The sequence below is a fragment of the Anguilla rostrata genome, chromosome 2, assembly GCF_018555375.3.
Source record: "Anguilla rostrata isolate EN2019 chromosome 2, ASM1855537v3, whole genome shotgun sequence".
NCBI classification, from domain to species: Eukaryota; Metazoa; Chordata; class Actinopteri; order Anguilliformes; family Anguillidae; genus Anguilla; species Anguilla rostrata.
Genome location: NC_057934.1, coordinates 66,787,539 through 66,806,954, shown reverse-complemented (window position 1 = coordinate 66,806,954; position 19,416 = coordinate 66,787,539). Strand labels below are relative to the sequence as shown.

The 19,416-nt window shown below is 48.6% G+C and overlaps 1 protein-coding gene across 1 annotated transcript in view; it reads right to left on the bottom strand.

Annotated features, from left to right (window-relative positions):
• Positions 1–19,416, bottom strand: part of usp43a (ubiquitin specific peptidase 43a) — a 133,218-nt gene that overhangs the window by 5,396 nt on the left and 108,406 nt on the right. Inside the window, exons 9-14 of the mRNA XM_064324135.1 lie at positions 16,852–16,958; positions 7,664–7,741; positions 6,791–6,920; positions 2,910–3,258; positions 1,584–1,742; positions 912–1,073 (exon numbers count right to left, since the gene is read on the bottom strand). Of these exons, the coding sequence (XP_064180205.1) occupies positions 912–1,073; positions 1,584–1,742; positions 2,910–3,258; positions 6,791–6,920; positions 7,664–7,741; positions 16,852–16,958 (985 nt within the window). The remainder of the gene's footprint in view (positions 1–911; positions 1,074–1,583; positions 1,743–2,909; positions 3,259–6,790; positions 6,921–7,663; positions 7,742–16,851; positions 16,959–19,416) is intronic.

Sequence of the window (19,416 nt, the reverse complement as noted above, 5' to 3'; positions counted from 1 at the left end):
CCACACTCAGCCATGTACACTTACACAGCTCCGATACGAGCACAAGCAGGGCCTTAACACCACACTCCACACTCAGCCATGTACACTTACACAGCTCCAATACGAGCACAAACACGGCCTTAATGCCACACTCCTACACTTACACAGCTCCGATACGAGCACAAGCACGGCCTTAACGCCACACTCCACAGCTCCGATATGAGCACAAGCAGGGCCTTAACGCCACACTCCACAGCTCCGATATGAGCACAAGCAGGGCCTTAACGCCACACTCCACAGCTCCGATACGAGCACAAGCAGGGCCTTAACGTCACACTCCACAGCTCCGATATGAGCACTGCACACGTAAAATGATGGTTTGTCAACTTTGACTAAAACCCCGAAGGTGTATTAAGGTGAATAGAAATGGTTGATATTTGCACAATTACCCTGCACTGCAAAGGATGAATTAGTCACTGACGAAACATGAGGAGTTTGCTTATATCGAATTATATCACTTTTCCTGACAAAAAGAGACAGGAAAACACCTGTCTCTGCGTCTGTTTTGCACTCTGTAAAAACACGCTTTCAGCTCTCCAAGGAAAATTCACCGTGATGTTCCACCAGAAAGCTGGAGACATCTGCCTAGGTGGCTGTTCCGCACACAAGTAAAAACCAGTTTTTGGCTCTCAAAGGCAACGTTTTCTGTGATATTCCTGTGTAATTATAGCTGATCTCCTCACTTAACAGCTGTGCAGCCCATCTGTACATGTAACGGCAACAGCTAAAATTGGATTTTCAAAGCAGTGCAGATTATGCTAGCAATGCTACATAAACAGCAGCGCCATGTTTCAGCTGAGGAATAGGCCCAGTGTAGAGAGACCTGGAGTGCCTGAAGGGCTGAACCTCCACCGGTCACCACGGTAACTGACCTCTCTCTGCTTTGGGGGGGTCGTCCAGGAAGACGGGGGACTCGGGCGAGTCGGGGACAGAGGAGGGGCAGGCGGTGGAGGTCCGGGACACGAGGCTGCCCCTCTTGCTGTCCCCCGTCAGGCGGACCAGCCAGTGGTCCGACACGGACGAACTCGTGGAGCCTGTGGGGGGGAGGAGCCCGAGGCCGTCAATCACATGCTCAGTCAGTCAGCAGATAGTCACATGATCAGTCAGTCAGCAGTCGGTCATTCATATGCTCCGTAAGTCCGTCAGTAAGTCAGTCAACGGTCAGTCAGTCAGTCAGCAGTTAGTCACATGGTCAATCATTCAGTCAGCAGTTAGTCACACGGTCAGCGGTCAGCCAACGGTCAGTAAGTCAGTCAGCAGTCAGTCACACGCTCAGTCAGCCAGTCAGTCAGTCAGTCAGTCAGTCACACGCTCAGTCAGTCAGTCAGTCAGTCACACACTCAGTCAGTCAGTCAGTCACACGCTCAGTCAGTCAGTCAGTCAGTCAGTCAGTCAGTCAGTCAGTCAGTCACACGCTCAGTCAGTCAGTCAGTCAGTCACACACTCAGTCAGTCAGTCAGTCAGTCAGTCAGTCACACGCTCAGTCAGTCAGTCAGTCAGTCAGTCAGTGGGTCAGTGGGTCAGCAGGACTCGGCTGGGCTCACCTCTGACTGAGCTGCCGGCGGACCACGGTGGGATGGTGTTGCGTCTCTGGTAGAAGAGGATGTAGGCCCCCCGCGTGCAGATCTCCTCCTCGGGCACCAGGTCCACACTGCTGTCATCATAGCCATACCACTGCCCGTCCACTGAGTTCCTGCAGTACGCTGCACACGCAGGACACACACATGCACTGCGCCACACACCACCCCCACACACCAGCACACCACACACCACACACATGCGCACAGACACACATCACACACACACACAACACACACACATGCCAAGGGCAACACACTGCTAGGCAACAAAAGGGTCAGCACACTGCTTGAGGGAAAATTTCAGGTGTTATCATCCAAACAGTCATCACAGCGTTTTGGGGTGACATGTTTTACACAACATGGATGGCAGTCAGTGAAATGACATAACATGAACAGCGTTTCTAAGCACTGCTCCTGGTGGGCAGCAGTGCATGCTTGTTACAGGTCACACTGGGCTCGATCAATCAGGATATGAGTGAGCTGTTACTTCACAGCTACCTGCTGTAAGCTATTTTTTCTAAGAGAGCTGTTACAGTAGCTTCAGGCTGCTAAGAACGTGACAGTAAAGGTACTTCTCAGCTCGTTGTTGCAGTTGCCTTAGATGAGCTGTGAAGATTACATTCACGGCCGCTATAATGGTGATTAATCCAATCCTCTCCTGTTAATTTGCCTAAAACAATTGTGCAATTAAGCTCCATCAACAAAGAGTGCTTCCCCTGCTGCAGTGCGAGGTGTTAAAAATAAGCAGTGAGAGAGATATTTTCCCAGCATTAAAAGAAGAAACATTTTTCAGAAAACGCGTTTAGTATAAAGTAAAACCTGAAACACTGAGCCCAGTTAGGATGCTAAGAGGTCCAGAGGGAGCAGGAAATATTTTACACACCGCACAAGTGAAAATATTTATGTATCCAAATAAATAACAAAACTTAATTCAAGCGATATCACATGTTGTGTCAAGTTTGAGTACAGAGTTTCGCACAATATTTGTAATGCTTCTGTTACGTAACAGCATCCTAAAGGCTTCTGGGACGTAACAGCTTCCTAAAGGCTTCTGGGACGTAACAGATTCCCAAAGGCTTCTGTTACGTAACAGCTTCCCAAAGGCTTTTGGGACGAACCAGCTTCCCAAAGGCTAAAGCATCGCATTTGTTTCAGAATGGGTCACGAAAGTACTGCGGACTGTTACGGGGGGAATTACACACGCTTCACACACGGCGCCAAGCCGAGCTGGGCAACGGCGTTCGCGCGAAGCGGCCATTTTGCCCCCCGCGGCGACGGCGACGCTCGTACCCGTGTAGTGGCCCCCGTGCATGCCCCCGTGGTGGTTGCACACCGCGTAGAGGTCGTACAGGAAGTCGGGCGGCGAGCAGGAGTCCGGGGAGTGCGGGTGCTTCCACGCGGTCGGCCAGGGGCCCAGGCCGCGCGCGCCCTGGCTCCTCTTCACCACGTGCGGCGCCATGTCCAGGCCGGCCAGCGGGAAGCGCACCAGTGTGGACAGCTTGTTGCGGCGCTCGCCCACCTGCCGGAAGCGCTTGAGGTGGAGGATGAGGATGTCGGGCAGCGTCCACAGGCTCATCTTCACCATGCCCTGCTGCAGCTGCTTACAGTGCGGACACTTCCAGGCGTCGTCCGGGGCCAGCTGAGTACACACACACACACACACACACACAGGCACACAGACACACACACACACACACGTTAGGTACTGCTAGATCATTCCATAACCTCTAACCCTAACCCCAACCCTAACCACTACATGCCTAACCTTAACCTAACGCTAACCCTAAGTCCTAACCCTAAAACAGCCTCTTGATATTGTGAGGACCTTTGGGTAATTTTCTTCTTTCTATCCTTGTGAGGACATTTGGTTCTCACAAAGATAGTATTACATGTCCACACACACGCACACACACACAGACACACACACACACACACACACACCCAGGCACACACACACACACGTATGTGTTAAATTCATAAACACCTTTCCCCACTGTTTTTTCGCAAGGAGCGCCAGGGCCTTCAGCCCGCAGATAAAGCAGCTTATGACGTCGCGCCCATTCAGTAACTAACGGGCACGTCTCCCACGCCCACGGCTTCCTTGAGCGCCCGCTCACGCATCCTCCTCGGGGCGTCGCACGGGACCTGCAGCCGGTTGGTCCAGCAGCCGGCGGGAAAAGAGCCACATCTCTCCAGCGGCATGTTTATTTATAACCCTCGCAGGCTCCACTCCACACTTAACTCAGCATCTTCGAGGCTGATTGGCCGCCCCGCAGAGAACCACACACCGACCGCGGGGAACGACCGGGGATTCAGAGAGGAATCGAGCAGCGGGGAACTCCCGAAGTCCGCGGAAACTAATTACAGCCAAATAATTACAACACGAGACCTTCTGACACACGGGAGTTCAGCGTTTAATGGGGCATTGCTACGGAACAGAGCAGAGAATAACTGCGCAAGGGGAAGATGGCATGCGGCATGCAGAATAATAGAGTCATGGGAATACGATGACATCAGACGCGCAAACGCGGGTGCATGATTCATACGGCAGAACTCGCCGTGAAAATATAAGTAGAGGTACATAATTGAAGCGTTCAGCTCCATGACTGCCACTTGTACAGGAAGCCGAACGTGTGAAATGAGCCAATGATACTGAAACCAAAGAAGTTTCTGCAAAAATGGAAGAAGTTGAGCTGGACCAGATCTAAGCGGGCAGGCATCACTGGCACAGGCTACAGGGACACTGGTTGACATGCAAAGTCTGCAGGACAGGAAGCTTGTGCAGTTCTGGGTAAGCCTGCACCAGCTAATCAAGCAGGGATTTCCAGTTTCGAAACTCTGAGGTGTCGTAGGTTTCATGTCCTATTCCAACGTAAGAACCGCCAACCGTGCCTTGTTCTGGCTTCACTGCAAGACCGAAGCGTGTGCACTCCTCTGATACGTTAGCACACGAGCCAATGACACAGCCACGCTGCAAGTACAGAGTACTACAGGAGAGCAGCAGCACTCCAGCTTCTTTCCCTGACGGGACAACAGGGGGAAAATACTACAGGACAGTAGAGATTAGATAACTGAGAGTAGCAGAGTTGAAGACTTTTGAAGGGACAGTAACCTGAAGAACGATGGGCGACTGAAGCTCACCCTACCCCATGGGTCCACGGTTATTCTCGGCTATAACCTTTTAAACATCCTTTTTTAGAATATACCGGGAGATCTGCAGTTCCTTCTGCTACTTCCTGAAAAAAGACAAACTGTGCTAGACACACTTACGGCCAACTGAGCAGGGCAACTTGGATGCTAAATGGGTCACTTTCCCTGCTGCTCACAGCAAAGGGAAACAAAATAGGCCAAGCAGCCTCCTCTCATCTCTGTCTCCAGACCCTCTTACTTTTAAAGCTGGCCCCCTTTGCCTCCCTGCTAACAGAACTGTGGTAGTGGACAGGAATAAAATGTTCATTTACACATCCGCAATTTCAGTGTAGTGACACACAGCCAGCCTGAGTGGTGAAAGAGGTTTAAGAGCAAGAGAAAGACAGGCTGCAATAATGGCCTACCCCAGGCTTCACTTAAATGCCATTCTTTCCTTTTCATTCATTTTCCCCCAAATTCAGAATGTCCAATCATATATAACGTCGCGATCGTGTCACAATTCTCAGCACGCGATGCGGGAGAGTGTAGACCAGGGCTCTCAAACTCAAATCCTGGCAGGCCGCTGTGTCTGCTGGTTTTTGATGTGTTCCTGCACTTAGGTGCTTGATTTAAGTCTCCGATTGGCTAAAGGGTCTGCACACCGAGTTTCCAAGGCCTAAATTGGCTGCCGGTTGAAAGGAAATCACAAAAACCAGCAGTGACTGCGGCCCCGCAGGACTGGAGTTTGAGACCCCTGGTACAGACAATCACGCTCTCCTCTGAAGCACGTGATAATAGCACCAGCTGCTTCTTTTCACAAACTGCAGGCCACAAGCCAAGCCTGCGCAGACGTGAGTCAGAGGAAAACACTCAACGCGCAGCTGAAGCGAGAGGACTGTGGGTGCCCGATCGACCAGCGGGGGTCGCTAGAGAGCAATGAGGACTTGATACGGACTTACTGAGCTGAGCTAGCATACAGCACTTTACATTTAGTATTTAATTTTTAACTGCCACTGGTCAACTTTTTAACTTTTAACTCTTACTCCACTGTTTAGTACACCACTTTTTACTGCATTTTACCTTTTTACTGCATGGGATTTTACTACATGTACTGTGTTGTCTTTTTGTGTGCACTTGATGTTCTTATATGTACTGTATGGTATCTCTACGTGAGCTATGCACCAGCGAAAGACAAATTTCCATTATTGCTTGCATTAATGGACAATAAAGTTTTGAATCTTGAATCTTGAATGAGATATGGGAGGCAGGGCTGACTAGGGATGCACATTTCAAATAATTCCTTCGATCGAAGATCTTTAAAAAGGTAACAAATGAGCAATCGATATTTGTTGAGGTAAAAGGCTGTACAGCTGTACAGCTCACCGATACAAACAAGAGTGATGCACGAGTCCACACCTTTCCCTGACTCCAGGCTGCGTGAACTGGCCTCTCTTCACCCACATTCAAAACCAATTAAACCACAATACCCACAATTTGAAAGCATCGTTTGGACGGTTGCTAAATTTAGACGAGAAAGGCACCATAATCAACATGGCTCAGAGAATTTAATGCCTCTTTCTTCTCCCTGCCACACTTAAATTGGCCATTAGGTCTGTCGGTACAGACGCAGCCCAAGGGTACACTTCTAGCTTGTAACAATAAATGAAAGATTTGTTGCTAGACACAAAACTTTATTGTAACTTAGCCCCACTGACAAGTCACAGGTTCGACTCAACAAGGACTTGCACAGGCAAGGAAAATGGAATATAGCGGTTGAGGTCTTGTCTAGGCCCCAGTATCTGTATGTAGATGACCAAGCGCAGCTCAGTAGGTTAAAATATACAGCGCCATGCAGTGGACAATTTAAAACATTAGGTTGTCTCAGAAACAACAAAAAAACTTTTTGATTGTTAAGCTTGATCGACATGAATGTGTAATGAAGAATGAACAAAAATTGATTAATGGTGAACACCCCCACACCTGACAGGGGGTGGAGGAGAGGTGGAGCAGTGGAGGACAGGAGGTGGAGGACAGGGCCTTACCTGCTCTTCTTTGGTGTAGAGCTGGAAGCACTCATCCAGAGTGCAGCTGTGCTGCTGCAGGTGCTGCTGCTGCTGGATTCTCACGCTCTCTGCATCCTTCACCACCTCCTCCTGGATGTTTCCAAACAAGCTGACACACACAATTACAGCATGTTTACACCACTGAGGCTGGGCACACCGACACACTACGCTGTTTTTGTGTGTATTTTGTGACAAAACATTATGCTTTCTTGATAAGTGAACCATGTGTGTGCCATGTATGTGCATTTGTGTGGGTGTGCATGTGTATGCGGTGTGTGTGTGTGTGTGTGTGTATGATATCGTAGAGTTGTAGAGAACGGTATGGTATGGTAGTGTGTATTATGGTAGAGTGGTAGGCTATTGTATGGTTATAGTGGGTAGAGTGGAAGTGTGTAGTATGACAGAATGGTAGGGTATAGTATGGTAGAGTGGTAGTGTGTAGCATGGTAGAGTGGTAGGGTATAGTATGGTAAAGTGGTAGGGTGTAGTATGGTAGAGTAGCAGTGTTTAGTATGGTAGAGTTGTAGGGAACAGTATGGTATGTTAGTGTGTAGTATGGTAGAGTAGCAGTGTTTAGTATGGTAGAGTTGTAGGGAACAGTATGGTATGTTAGTGTGCAGTATGGTAGAGTAGCAATGTTTAGTATGGTAGAGTTTTAGGGAACAGTATGGTATGTTAGTGTGCAGTATGGTAGAGTGGTAGGGTATAGTATGGTAAAGTGGTAGGGTGTAGTATGGTAGAGTAGCAGTGTTTAGTATGGTAGAGTTGTAGGGAACAGTATGGTATGTTAGTGTGCAGTATGGTAGAGTGGTAGTGTGTAGTATGTTAGAGTGCTTAGGCAGGCGCCCTCACCATTCTTTGACTTTGTGTTCCCACTCGATGATGAATTTGACGTGAGGAGGTCCCCCCGGGCCACAGAACTTCAGAGCTCTGCAAAGACAGAAGGTCAAAGGTCACTGCTCTACACAGGATACAAGCGCATCCTAAAGGATCTGGCCTTCTGACATACAGGCATACAGGGCGGCAGCACCGGATTTCACACTGAACACAGCATACAGCTGCACTTAAGCCATAGTTAAACTACTGTCCACATTTGTGCTGCGTGTAGAGCTGTCACTTGATGACTTTTTTTTTTTGCTCACATTCAACAGGTTGTTATTCAGCATACTGCATATGGAGCTGTTTTGTCATCAAGGGTTCTGAATAGACACGTGCTGCATGAATCACATACCCCACAACAAGCAGAAAATGGCCACAAGGTGTCATTATTCAATAAGCAACAGAGACGGTAAAGTAAAGCCAAACGAAAATGAATTCATGCTTTATCTTACTGAACCATTCAATGTATGTCTGCTAATATGACCACTTCATATTTATCATAATACTGATGATGGCTGCGAATAAATTTCACCATCATCTTCATAATCAACAATACAGACTCCATAATTTCTCCCAGCATCCAATTAATTTTTATTCATGGCTGGAGATTTCATGACCCATAACTGCAGTATTACACAAAGACAAGAAAAATAGAACTGCTGTACCAGAAATCTGCAACAACTAAAAACACATAAGTGAGTACCTAGTAAAAATAAAAACCAAAGTGCTCAGAAGACTGAACAGTGCCAGCTGCCCGAGGATGTCGGAACTGATGCTCTGACTGCGATGTTTGTTTGTTTGCACGAAGAACAGCGGTGTGAGAGAACGAGCTTCTCTTCCTCCACACGGCCAAAGTTGCTCACGCATTTACCTTGATAAAGGATGATGAAGAACTAAAGAGAAACTGAATTCAGCAGAAATGCTCTCTGCTGATACGACAAGCATTACAGATGAGAGAGAGAGAGAAAAAGAGAGAGAGACAAGGAGACATATATATAGAGAAAGCGAGAGAAATAGAGAGAGAGAGAGACAGAGAGAGAGAGACTTTGACTTTTAATGCACCTTTACCAGCACATTATTCAATTAAATTAGATAATTATCACATTATTCAATAAATAAAATGCTACATGAGGTTAAAGAGAGAGAGAGAGAAAGGGAGAGAGAGAGCTCTGGAGATACAGTACAAAAAAAAGGGGGGGGGGGAATACTGGAGGGCGGGACCAAGCAGCTGCCCCTGGGACAGGATTCGTGCCCCGCCCCCTCTGCTCACAGGTACGGTTGGAGCGGTACAGAGCTGCTCCTGCACTCCTTCAGCTTCCCACACCTGTCATCCCAATCCAAAAACCACCAAGTCCCTCATTTCATAACCCATGGGCATCCGACACACCCCATCACGATACGATCAGAAATCTAACACTGTAGCATCATGGACACACTGTCTGGGATGCTAGCTTGGATGCCACATAATAGAAACATGTAATGAAACCTGAGCAGCTCATAAAAACCCCAAACTGTTCTGTAAATGCATTTTGTCAGGCACTGAGCATTATTCTTATCACGGATGGACTACTTTGTGGAAACAGGATACTTTTTCGTAACCAACAAACTGCTATGAAAAATTCAACAGACAACAACAATTGCAATTACTAAAATAAAATAAAAAAGACTGGCAAACTGCAAGGCACAGACAGAGTGAGTGCCCAGACTAACTGATAGTGCTTCACCCACAGCTGGCTTTGCACATATAGTTTCAGATGGTCCCATTATAGGCTGAATGGTGTCCAATCAGGCTTTAATGCCTAGTCACTGTAGTCACTGAGCTACATAGTAAAGGATAATTAATCTTACAGTGCTTTATCCAGCGTTCATGGAACAAACCCACAAGGCCTTTTTGTGATGTAATGCGTACTTGGCAGTACCAAAGTGTCAAAGAAGTTTTTAATTCCATGTGTCCATCAAAAAACAAATAAATCGATATTGTTTTACTTTCAGTTCCAACAGAACTTTAATTCCATTTTCGCTAAATTACATTATATATTGTTTATATTAACACAGAACTATTTACTGCTTTTTTATTAGTTGATCATTTCTAATTTTTTTTAGTGCATAACATTACTCTGAAAGTGTTTTAATTAGTCTTCATATAATACTTGGGCCCATAACAATTCCACGCGACAGGTGCGTTTGAAATAATGGTCGAATTTTTGGAGCTCTGGCATTTTCGGTCGGGCCCGTTCTGAACGCTATCAAGTCGACATTTCCCGGCATCTTCCACCGTCAGACAGCCTCCCGACCACACAGAAGCCCGCCGGGTTTATTAATGCGGCGATTCACACGAAATGACAACTTAAAGGGATGAGTTTCTCTCCTAACCGCGCGCTGCTCGTTCAGACTCGCTGAGTGACATGAATCGTTTATATTAATAGAGGTGTAACTGGGGCATCGCAACAGTCAGTGGCCAATAATAACGCTTCTTTCAGGAAACGTGTCACAGTAATGAAAATTTCATGCTCTGCTGTACAGAGGGGACCATTTATTCTCCCCTATTTTAGCCGGACTGTATAATGGATGATAACAGTAAGCCTGGAAAGGGGGGTGGGGGCTAGCACACGCCAAACCGCTCAGGCTCGTGTGAAATTCGCTCACACCTCCCCTCTGTTTATCTGGGAGCGCAGGTTTCCCTTATGAGGGGGTTGATACGATCATGCCTCGTATTTTCGGGTGGCCAGTCAGCTAATTGCCCAAACGAGCTGCCACTCCAGCGAGAGCAGGTGTGTGCCATTGTTCGAAGATGAGCACCGAACCGAGAATTAACGGCGATTCAGCCGGTGGGCTTATTTGCAAATGAAAGCGCTCATATTAACGGAGAAAAAAAACACCTATTAAAGCTTCGGTGCTGATGCTCACCAGGTGTGTAATTTCATGGCCATTCCCAGACAGTGATCAGACAATTAGAGCAATTAATGTGTTGATGACTCGAGCGCTCTGGCACCTGTGGATCCGGTCTGCGGAGATCGGGGTCCACAGCTACAGTCAAAGCTCATTCCTCCGTGCGCTTCTCAGCAAGAGAGGGGACTCCTCTTCCCTCGCCAAAATGGCAGGGAAGTATGAAATTATGTAGTTTAGAGTCAAAGGGGAAACTGGTTTTCATCACGGTAAATACAGACTCCTTAAACTTCTTTAATGGAAACAACATAAAGTGACAAAATTCCTAAGTCAAAGTGTATCTTTAGTACGTGTGTGCATGCGTGCACATGTGTGTATACAACCAATTAGTCATGTAATAAATCTGTTCAATCAATTATTTCTATGGTTAATATATAAATTTTAATTTTAGTGTTCTTTAAGGTACCTCCTGTATATTTATATACAAAATACTAATGCTCCATGTGATCATGCCATAAAGCTCACCAGACTGCATTCCTCTGGATGTGCTTATAATTATCAGCATCCTAATTTAACAAATGTATCTCACATTCCTCGAATTACCCCTAACACTGACTATAACAAAAACACCCCTGCTATTCATCTTGAAGGGCTTTGTAATTGTACAAGCATGCACACACACACACACACACACACGCACGCATGCATGCACACACACACACATACACATGCACGCACACACATGCACACACATACACACACACGCACATGCACACACACACATACCCCATCTGTGTCATTAAATATACATATATGCTCACACCATGGCAGAGTTTTCTTTTGTGAAATTACAAAGTGAAATTCTGACAAGCAGCCCGCTCCTTAATTGCAATTGTTTCCGAGAAGATAGAAGACGGACTGGAATAGCTCTCGGACGTGGATGGAATTAATTGGACTTTGTCATTTATGAGCTTGCCAGCTTGAATGTCAGGAGGAGAACTGGAATGGAAAACAGAAAGGAAAAAAAAACATATTAGGGCTTTTTAAACTCCACATCTCTTTGGAGCACCCACAGCAGTCAATTTTGAAAATGACTGCGCTTTGAAATGCCGTGGAAAGACTGTGCCTCAGTACGCCAGCGCCTCTTAATTTTCAAACCTTCAAAACCCCCTGAGGCTGCACTCCTGCCAGTGCTGTGAAGGGTCCCTTTCATTGTGGGACAGGTGGCAGATTGCGGCTGCGGGTTTGATTTTGGGAATCAGCCACGCTCATGGCCACTGCCTCCGCACCCTCATGCCTCGTACCCGTAGCGGGTGGGGTGAGGAGGGGGGTTGGGTGAGGGGGGCAGGGGGTAGGGAATCAAATCCACGACCCCCCTCGGCCACAGGGTTCCAGCCAGACCAAATCCACAATCCACAGAGAGTGTGAAACCTACTTCCTGTGCCACTTCCTCCCCCAGGGCGGTGCCTGTGACACGGGCAACCAGAGGCTCTGCAGACAGGGCTGAGCCGCCCCACCCCCACAGGGACGTGCCAAACTGCCAGTCTGAACGCCCACACAGGTAACGGTATCCCTCTCCACTGCAGGCCCCGACCAACGGGAACAGCTCAAGAGGGCTTCATGTTACAAGAGCCTCCTTATCAGCCACTCCACAGATCCATTGGATGATTATTTCTCTCTGAGAGTCATTGATCTGGCCTCCGCTCGATATTTATGCACATTTTCTCCCTTAGATTCGCCCGCCCTGTCTCATTCTGTATTCTCCTTTTACACCAGCCCGGCTCTCACTCTTCACCTTGCCTATGTCTCCCCTCCCCACCTCCAATTCTATAATCACGCTTCTCTCATCCTGTGCTTGAACCCCCTCCATCCATTCTCTCACTCACCCCCCCCTCTCTCTCTATCTCTAGTGAGAGAGCACAGCAGTGATGAGCCAATGATCAATAATTACTACCCTGTGACTTTTACTACCCAGACTTTTCAGTGTGAAGGCTATAATCTGATGAAAATAACCTGATAACCAAATTATCATATTACTGAAAGATGAGAGTAATGACAATGATTGTGCAAATGTAATATCACCAGTGAATATCGCAGTCTTTGATCACATGCCATTGCATTTACACCCGCCCACCGCGGCCTACAGCTTTTAACTGCCAGTGTGCTTCGGGGCCTACAGCTTTTAACTGCCAGTGTGCTTCGGGGCCTACAGCTTTTAACTGCCAGTGTGCTTCGGGGCCTACAGCTTTTAGCTGCCAGTGTGCTTCGGGGCCTACAGCTTTTAATTGCCAGTGCGCTTCCGGGCCTACAGCTTTTAACTGCCAGTGTGCTTCCGGGGCTACAGCTTTTAACTGCCAGTGTGCTTCTGGGGCTACAGCTTTTAACTGCCAGTGTGCTTCCGGGCCTACAGCTTTTAACTGCCAGTGTGCTTCTGGGCCTACAGCTTTTAACTGCCAGTGTGCTTCGGGGCCTACAGCTTTTAACTGCCAGTGTGCTTCGGGGCCTACAGATTTTAACTGCCAGTGTGCTTCGGGGACTACAGCTTTTAACTGCCAGTGTGCTTCCGGGCCTACAGCTTTTAACTGCCAATGCACTTCCGGGACTACAGATTTTAACCGCCAGTACGCTTCCGGAACTACAGATTTTAACCGCCAGTGTGCTTCCGGGACTACAGCTTTTAACTGCCAGTGTGCTTCCAGGCCTACAGCTTTAAACTGCCAATGCACTTCCGGGACTACAGATTTTAACCGCCAGTGCGCTTTCGGAACTACAGATTTTAACCGCCAGCGTGCTTCGGGGCCTACAGCTTTTAACTACCAGTGTGTGGAAGCAATGGCCTCCATCTCTGCCTCTCCATCCCCTCCCGCTCCACTCTGGACCTGGCTCTTGGGTTTGCATTAAGCGGAAAGCTCACACCACAGAAGCCATATGGTGCCAGCTCAGAGCACATCTCCTTAACTGAATGTTGTTGGCACCTGAATTGGCTGCTCCAGGCTGTTAATGTTTTTTACTTTTTTTTTTTCATGTTAAGCAATAAGCTGGGAAAATTAAGACACTTCTCAATGCCATTTTTATATAATGAATGCTACATTGGAGCCGCTCCCCTTGTACGCAGTTCTCCTGGAACATCAGCAATACGTCTCCTGCAAATTTGGCTAGAGGGCAATCAAGGCGTCAGCTTCCCAGCTACAGGGACATCAGCACTGAGGAGAAAGTCATTCAAAATAATGAGGTAAGTAATATTAAGCCTGGCTTTTTAATCTCCGCAGACATCTCTACTGTGCCTTAATAAACAACGACAATGCCGTCCATGAATAAACATGGGCCAGGAACGCCGATGCTCGCTCGGGCACATTCATTTTCCAGTCAGCCTGATTACAGTCTGCCGCTTTGAGGGCATGAAAATGAGACTCCTTCTCAAAGGTTAAGGCTCCGATGGTGGTAATGGGGCTCTGATTCAGGAGCTGCTGTAAGCTGAACAAAAAACAAAAAATACCAGACACAGAGAGTGCAGGCTCCTAGGAGACATAAACCCCCCCTCAAGTAATGTATAACCCCCACCCCCCCCCCAACCAGAACCACAGCAATGGAGTGTGTGGTACTGTATAACCCCCACCCCCCCCAACCAGAACCACAGCAATGGAGTGTGTGGTACTGTATAACCCCCACCCCCCCCCAACCAGAACCACAGCAATGGAGTGTGTGGTACTGTATAACCCCCACCTCCCAACTAGAACCACAGCAATGGAGTGTGTGGTACTGTATAACCCCCACCCCCCAACTAGAACCACAGCAATGGAGTGTGTGGTACTGTATAACCCCCACCCCCCAACTAGAACCACAGCAATGGAGTGTGTGGTACTGTATAACCCCACCCCCCACCCAGAACCACAGCAATGGAGTGTGTGGTACTGTATAACCCCCACCCCCCAACCAGAACCACAGCAATGGAGTGTGTGGTACTGTATAACCCCCACCCAGAACCACAGCAATGGAGTGTGTGGTACTGTATAACCCCACCCCCCCACCCAGAACCACAGCAATGGAGTGTGTGGTACTGTATAACCCCACCCCCCCACCCAGAACCACAGCAATGGAGTGTGTGGTACTGTATAACCCCCACCCCCCCCACCCAGAACCACAGCAATGGAGTGTGTGGTACTGTATAACCCCCACCCCCCAAACCAGATCCACAGCAATGGAGTGTGTGGTATTGCCCCCCCAGATCCACAGTAACACAGTGTACGGTATCATGCTCTAGCGGGAGGGGGGTGGATAACAGTGTAGGGGGGGGGGGGGCAGGCAGCAGGTTCTCCAGCTGGGGCAAAGCTCTCTGTGTGAGCTGAGCGCACACACTGCAGGACCGCTGGGAACTCACAGACACCTGTGAGGGATGGGGGGGCTTGGATCAGAGGAAAACTAAAAGCCAGCGGGTGACCTCACACGACTTTCAGAAACGCATTAGCCCTCCTGTCTGGGCACAGTGAAAAACGAGGAGATACGGTGTATATATATAAACACATCTTTATTAAAAACCCAGCCCAGTTCTTGGCTGTGAAGCGAAGCAGGAGAAAGGCTTAAATTTGCTTCAGAGTGTCAGTAAGCTTTCATTAAGATTACATGGCTGTACCTGTTCTTTTCTTTTCGGTTTCTTTGTCTCCGGGCCCCGAAAGGACATGCGATGCACACGTGCCGAGGCATTCCAATGCGAATCACGCACATATGGACGTCGTTTCCCCTCTTTCAATCACACGCCAACCTGACTGTGAAAGCACACTGCTTTCAGACGGCGGTGTGTTATTGCTAATCATCCCCAGCTGCGCTGTCGGGAGTGCCCCCCGCCCTCCCCCCCACCCCCCCCTTATCCATGAATAATACCCCCTGGTGCACAATAAACTGCGGACGCTTCAGGACAACTGAAAACCCGAAACACCTGCAGCTGTGTTCCCCTCGTGCGGCCGCAGACGGAGGCGGCCCGAATCGATTCCTCCTGCGATGCCGTCCGTCCCGCGGGGCAGTGCATTCACGGTCTGCTGGATTTATTTTTTTTCTCCTCTGAGAAACAACGATGTGTGTGTCTTTAAATCCATCGACACCCAAAAGTTTCATACCATTTCCAAGGCATTAGACAACATAAATGTTGTTACGATACAAAATTGAACTACTCTGATAACAAAAATTAAACAAATGATCCAATCAACACTGATACTCTCACTCTCTTTAAGTTACAATATTTTCACAAGTAATTAACTAGTCCTCCTGCGCTACAACCCCAGAAGTGCCATCATGCCTCTCAAAAAGCCAGGACAGGCCACTGGAGACGCCTGTTCCAGCCACCGTGGAAAGGAACCACTAGAGACCAGGATGAGTCATATCAATATGCTGATTGCTCTTCCTCCATACCCACCCCAGTCTTCTGGTGTTTAGTGAAGCACTCACCGCTGAGACTGTGGGTGTGAATAAGGGTGTGTGGCTGGCTAATACCAGCTCTTTCTATCCATCCATTATCTATATAACCCCCTTATCATGAGCAGGGTCACGGGGGGTGGTTTACTTTACTGTGCTGGAGCCTATCCCAGCGTGCATTGGGCGAGAGGCAGGAATACACCCCGGACAGGCCGCCAATCTATCGCAGGGCACACACACCATTCACACCTATGGGCAATTTGGAGTCTCCAATCGGCCTACCTGCATGTCTTTGAACTGTGGGAGGAAACCGGAGTACCTGGAGTAAACCCATGGGGACACGGGGAGAACGTGCAAACTCCAAACAGGAGCTTTCCTGTTAAGTTGAGATTCAAACCCACAACCTTCTTGCTGTGAGGCGACAGTGCTACCCACTTCACCACTGTGCCGCCCAGCTCTTTCTATTCCCTTTTTCCAATGACTTATTAAGGTAAGGCTGGGCTGAGTCCGGTAGGAAAGATCAGCACTGTCACTCTGGTGATGATGAAGGTTCTGTCATAGCCAGAGAGTGAGCTACCTGCACTGTGTGAACTGGACTTTGTGTTCTTGGCTATGAATAACTGTACAAAATGAGTATTGTACCTTATCGAATCTGTGTTTTGCAGTTGTTCCACCAATGACCTTGATGACTCTGTACATCTCTTTGCATAAAAGCGTCCGCTAAATAAATGTAATGTAATGTAATGTTAATGTAAGACTGAACTCATCCATAATGAAAGTAGCCGTAAGTCCTGTGCAGGAACACAGAGCAGGAGGAGGATGCCGGCAGCGGCCAGGGCGTGTCGGAGCGATCCAGGTGCGGCTCTCACCTGTCCACCGCAGGGTGGTAGAGCGGGGGGCGGCCGTCCTGGGGAGACAGGTAGCTGCAGGACGCAGATCCCCCCACCACGCGGATCTTAAACGGGGTTCCCAGGTTCTGAAAAGCAGGGGGAAAAAAAAACAAACACAGCACAACACATTAAAGAACTGCAAGCGTGCTGAAAACACGGAGGACGATGAAGGAGGTGATGAAGAAGGCCCTCCACCTCCAGGGGAGAGCCTGGACCACTGGAGGGGTTAGCCCGTCAAACTCAGGGGTGAAAACTCGCCATCACAGGTACTCTATATACTCCACAGACCAGCGTGTTAGTTTGTCCTAATCATTGCATTACATTACAGGCATTTAGCGGACGCTCTTATCCCAAGTGACTTACACAACTTTTTACACAGCATTTACATTGCATCCATTTATACAGCTGGATATATACTGAAGCAATTCAGGTTAAGTACCTTGCTCAAGGGTACAACCGCAGAGTCCTAGCGGGGCACTTGAACCTGCAACCTTTAGGTTACAAGACCAACTCCTGACCCGTTATACTACACTGCTGCCCACTAATCGTCTCATCTAGTTTGGTAGCAGGAGGTTCTGTTGCTGTCAGCGTTGCTGTCTCCAGCTACCAATCTCCTGTCTCCAGTTATGCCCCTCATTATTCATAATGAGCCAGAAAATCATAACACTTACTGTACAGCATCCTGTCGGCAGCGGCGGAGACCAAACATTAAGCAGAGGGAGCTGAAGATCGTGCTCAGCTCATAGAATATCCGTGAGGCTGTGCCACATTACCCCCAATCAAGTTTTTGACCATTGACTGCCTCAGAAGTGCGCCCTCCATCATAGCACCAATAAAACTGCCGAGTTTAAAATAGAAACACGAGCCTTTCATAATGCGATACCTTAAACTACTTTATTTTTGTTAGCTCCAGTGAAGTCTTCAGCAGAGACATGAAATTAGGAATTAAAAGGTTCTTTCAGGCCTGGGAAGAATGGAGCACAAATTATTAGGGAAAGGCACAAGTGAATCGTGTTCCCAACGGGCTGATTTTAAACACAGCCGCCAGAGAATGAGGCAGCAGCCAAGCATACAGCGAAATAAATTAGGCGGTTAATAAGAGCTCGCCACCAAATGAAAAGGGCAAATGCTTTTGTTTGCTGAGTTTCACATATATTTATGTTTTAACTTATCCCTGAAAGAGCCCTTATCGACCAGGCTGACAAAGCGCCTCACACTAATTACCAATTACCGATCAAAGAGCGTTGGGGCCATCTGAGTTCGCCTGAAGTAAAATTTGGAGGTTGAATTTTAGTGCAACTATTGTCGTTGACGAGGAATTGCGCTGACAGAATTCTGGTACGCAGCCTTAATGAAGCGACCACAGTGCTACATTATACATTATGGAATATTTCCAAAAGACCTCAAGATATTCGTCGTTGGTTTCATTCTGATAAGTTAACTGATGTCATCACCGGGCTTGGTTGCTTTCCTGTGCGTGGTGAGTGGTGAGCTATGATTCAGGCTGACCTGTAGAATCAACATAATTATCCACTAAATAAGCTTTTCAGCCATGCTGTTATGAAAGTGAACTGAAACAAGATAGTCTATTGGCACACATAGACTATCCACAGATTAATTTAACGGCGTGAATCTTCAGAGTCTGGCACATAGACGAGCCTTGTTTTTTCCAGAGGCTAAATATAGCAGCAGACCCAGACGTGACTGGCCACACCTGAGACCTGGAGACCCAGAGAAAGCCAGGCAGGGAGCCAACGGCTGGGAATGAGACAGGCTAGGTGAGGGGCTGCAGGAGACCAGAGAGCCCCCACACGCCCCCCCCTCCACCCACACCCCAACCGCCCCCCCCCCAACCGCCCATACACGCTTAACAGGAAAGCTTCAACCGCAGCTCACAATATGAACGCCCACTCCGCTCGTACAGAAGCCCCGATGAGCCCCGGTCGTTATGGACACACGCAGGAGCATGAGAAGGCGCCGCTATTCGGCCAACGCCCCACACAGTGGGGCACTACGGAGACCCAAATTAGCCGCTAACGCGCCTGCCTCCGCTCGTTCACTTCCCGCAATGTTTTTTCCAAAGGAACCGAATTTCTCCCCGACACCGACAGACCGGCTCCTCGTTCCACTTAATGACGTATCCTCCCCCCCCATCCCGAGCGGGACATAAGGAGGAGGTTTCCTTGTTTTGAGGTCACGTCCCCGCCCCCCACCCCACCCCCCATTTCCTTGTATTGTTAATGCAGTAAATGAAAGCTTCGCGAGAGCGCGGGGGGGGGGTGGGGAGGTTGGCGGTGGCGAGTTCCACGCTCGGGCGCAGTTCCCTCTCTCCGGGCGAGATGCAGACGGATAGCCGTCCGCGCCCGCGCCACACACAGATCGGGGGATAACCGGTGGGACGGGGGACGGGACGGGGGGGGGGTCGCCACGCTGCAGACCACCGATACCGCCGCTTATCGCATCGCGGAGCGCGCGAGAAGGCTTTCGAGAGGGTGGCAGCCGGGGGGCCGGCCCGATGAAGCCGGAGATAATCCCATCCATCAC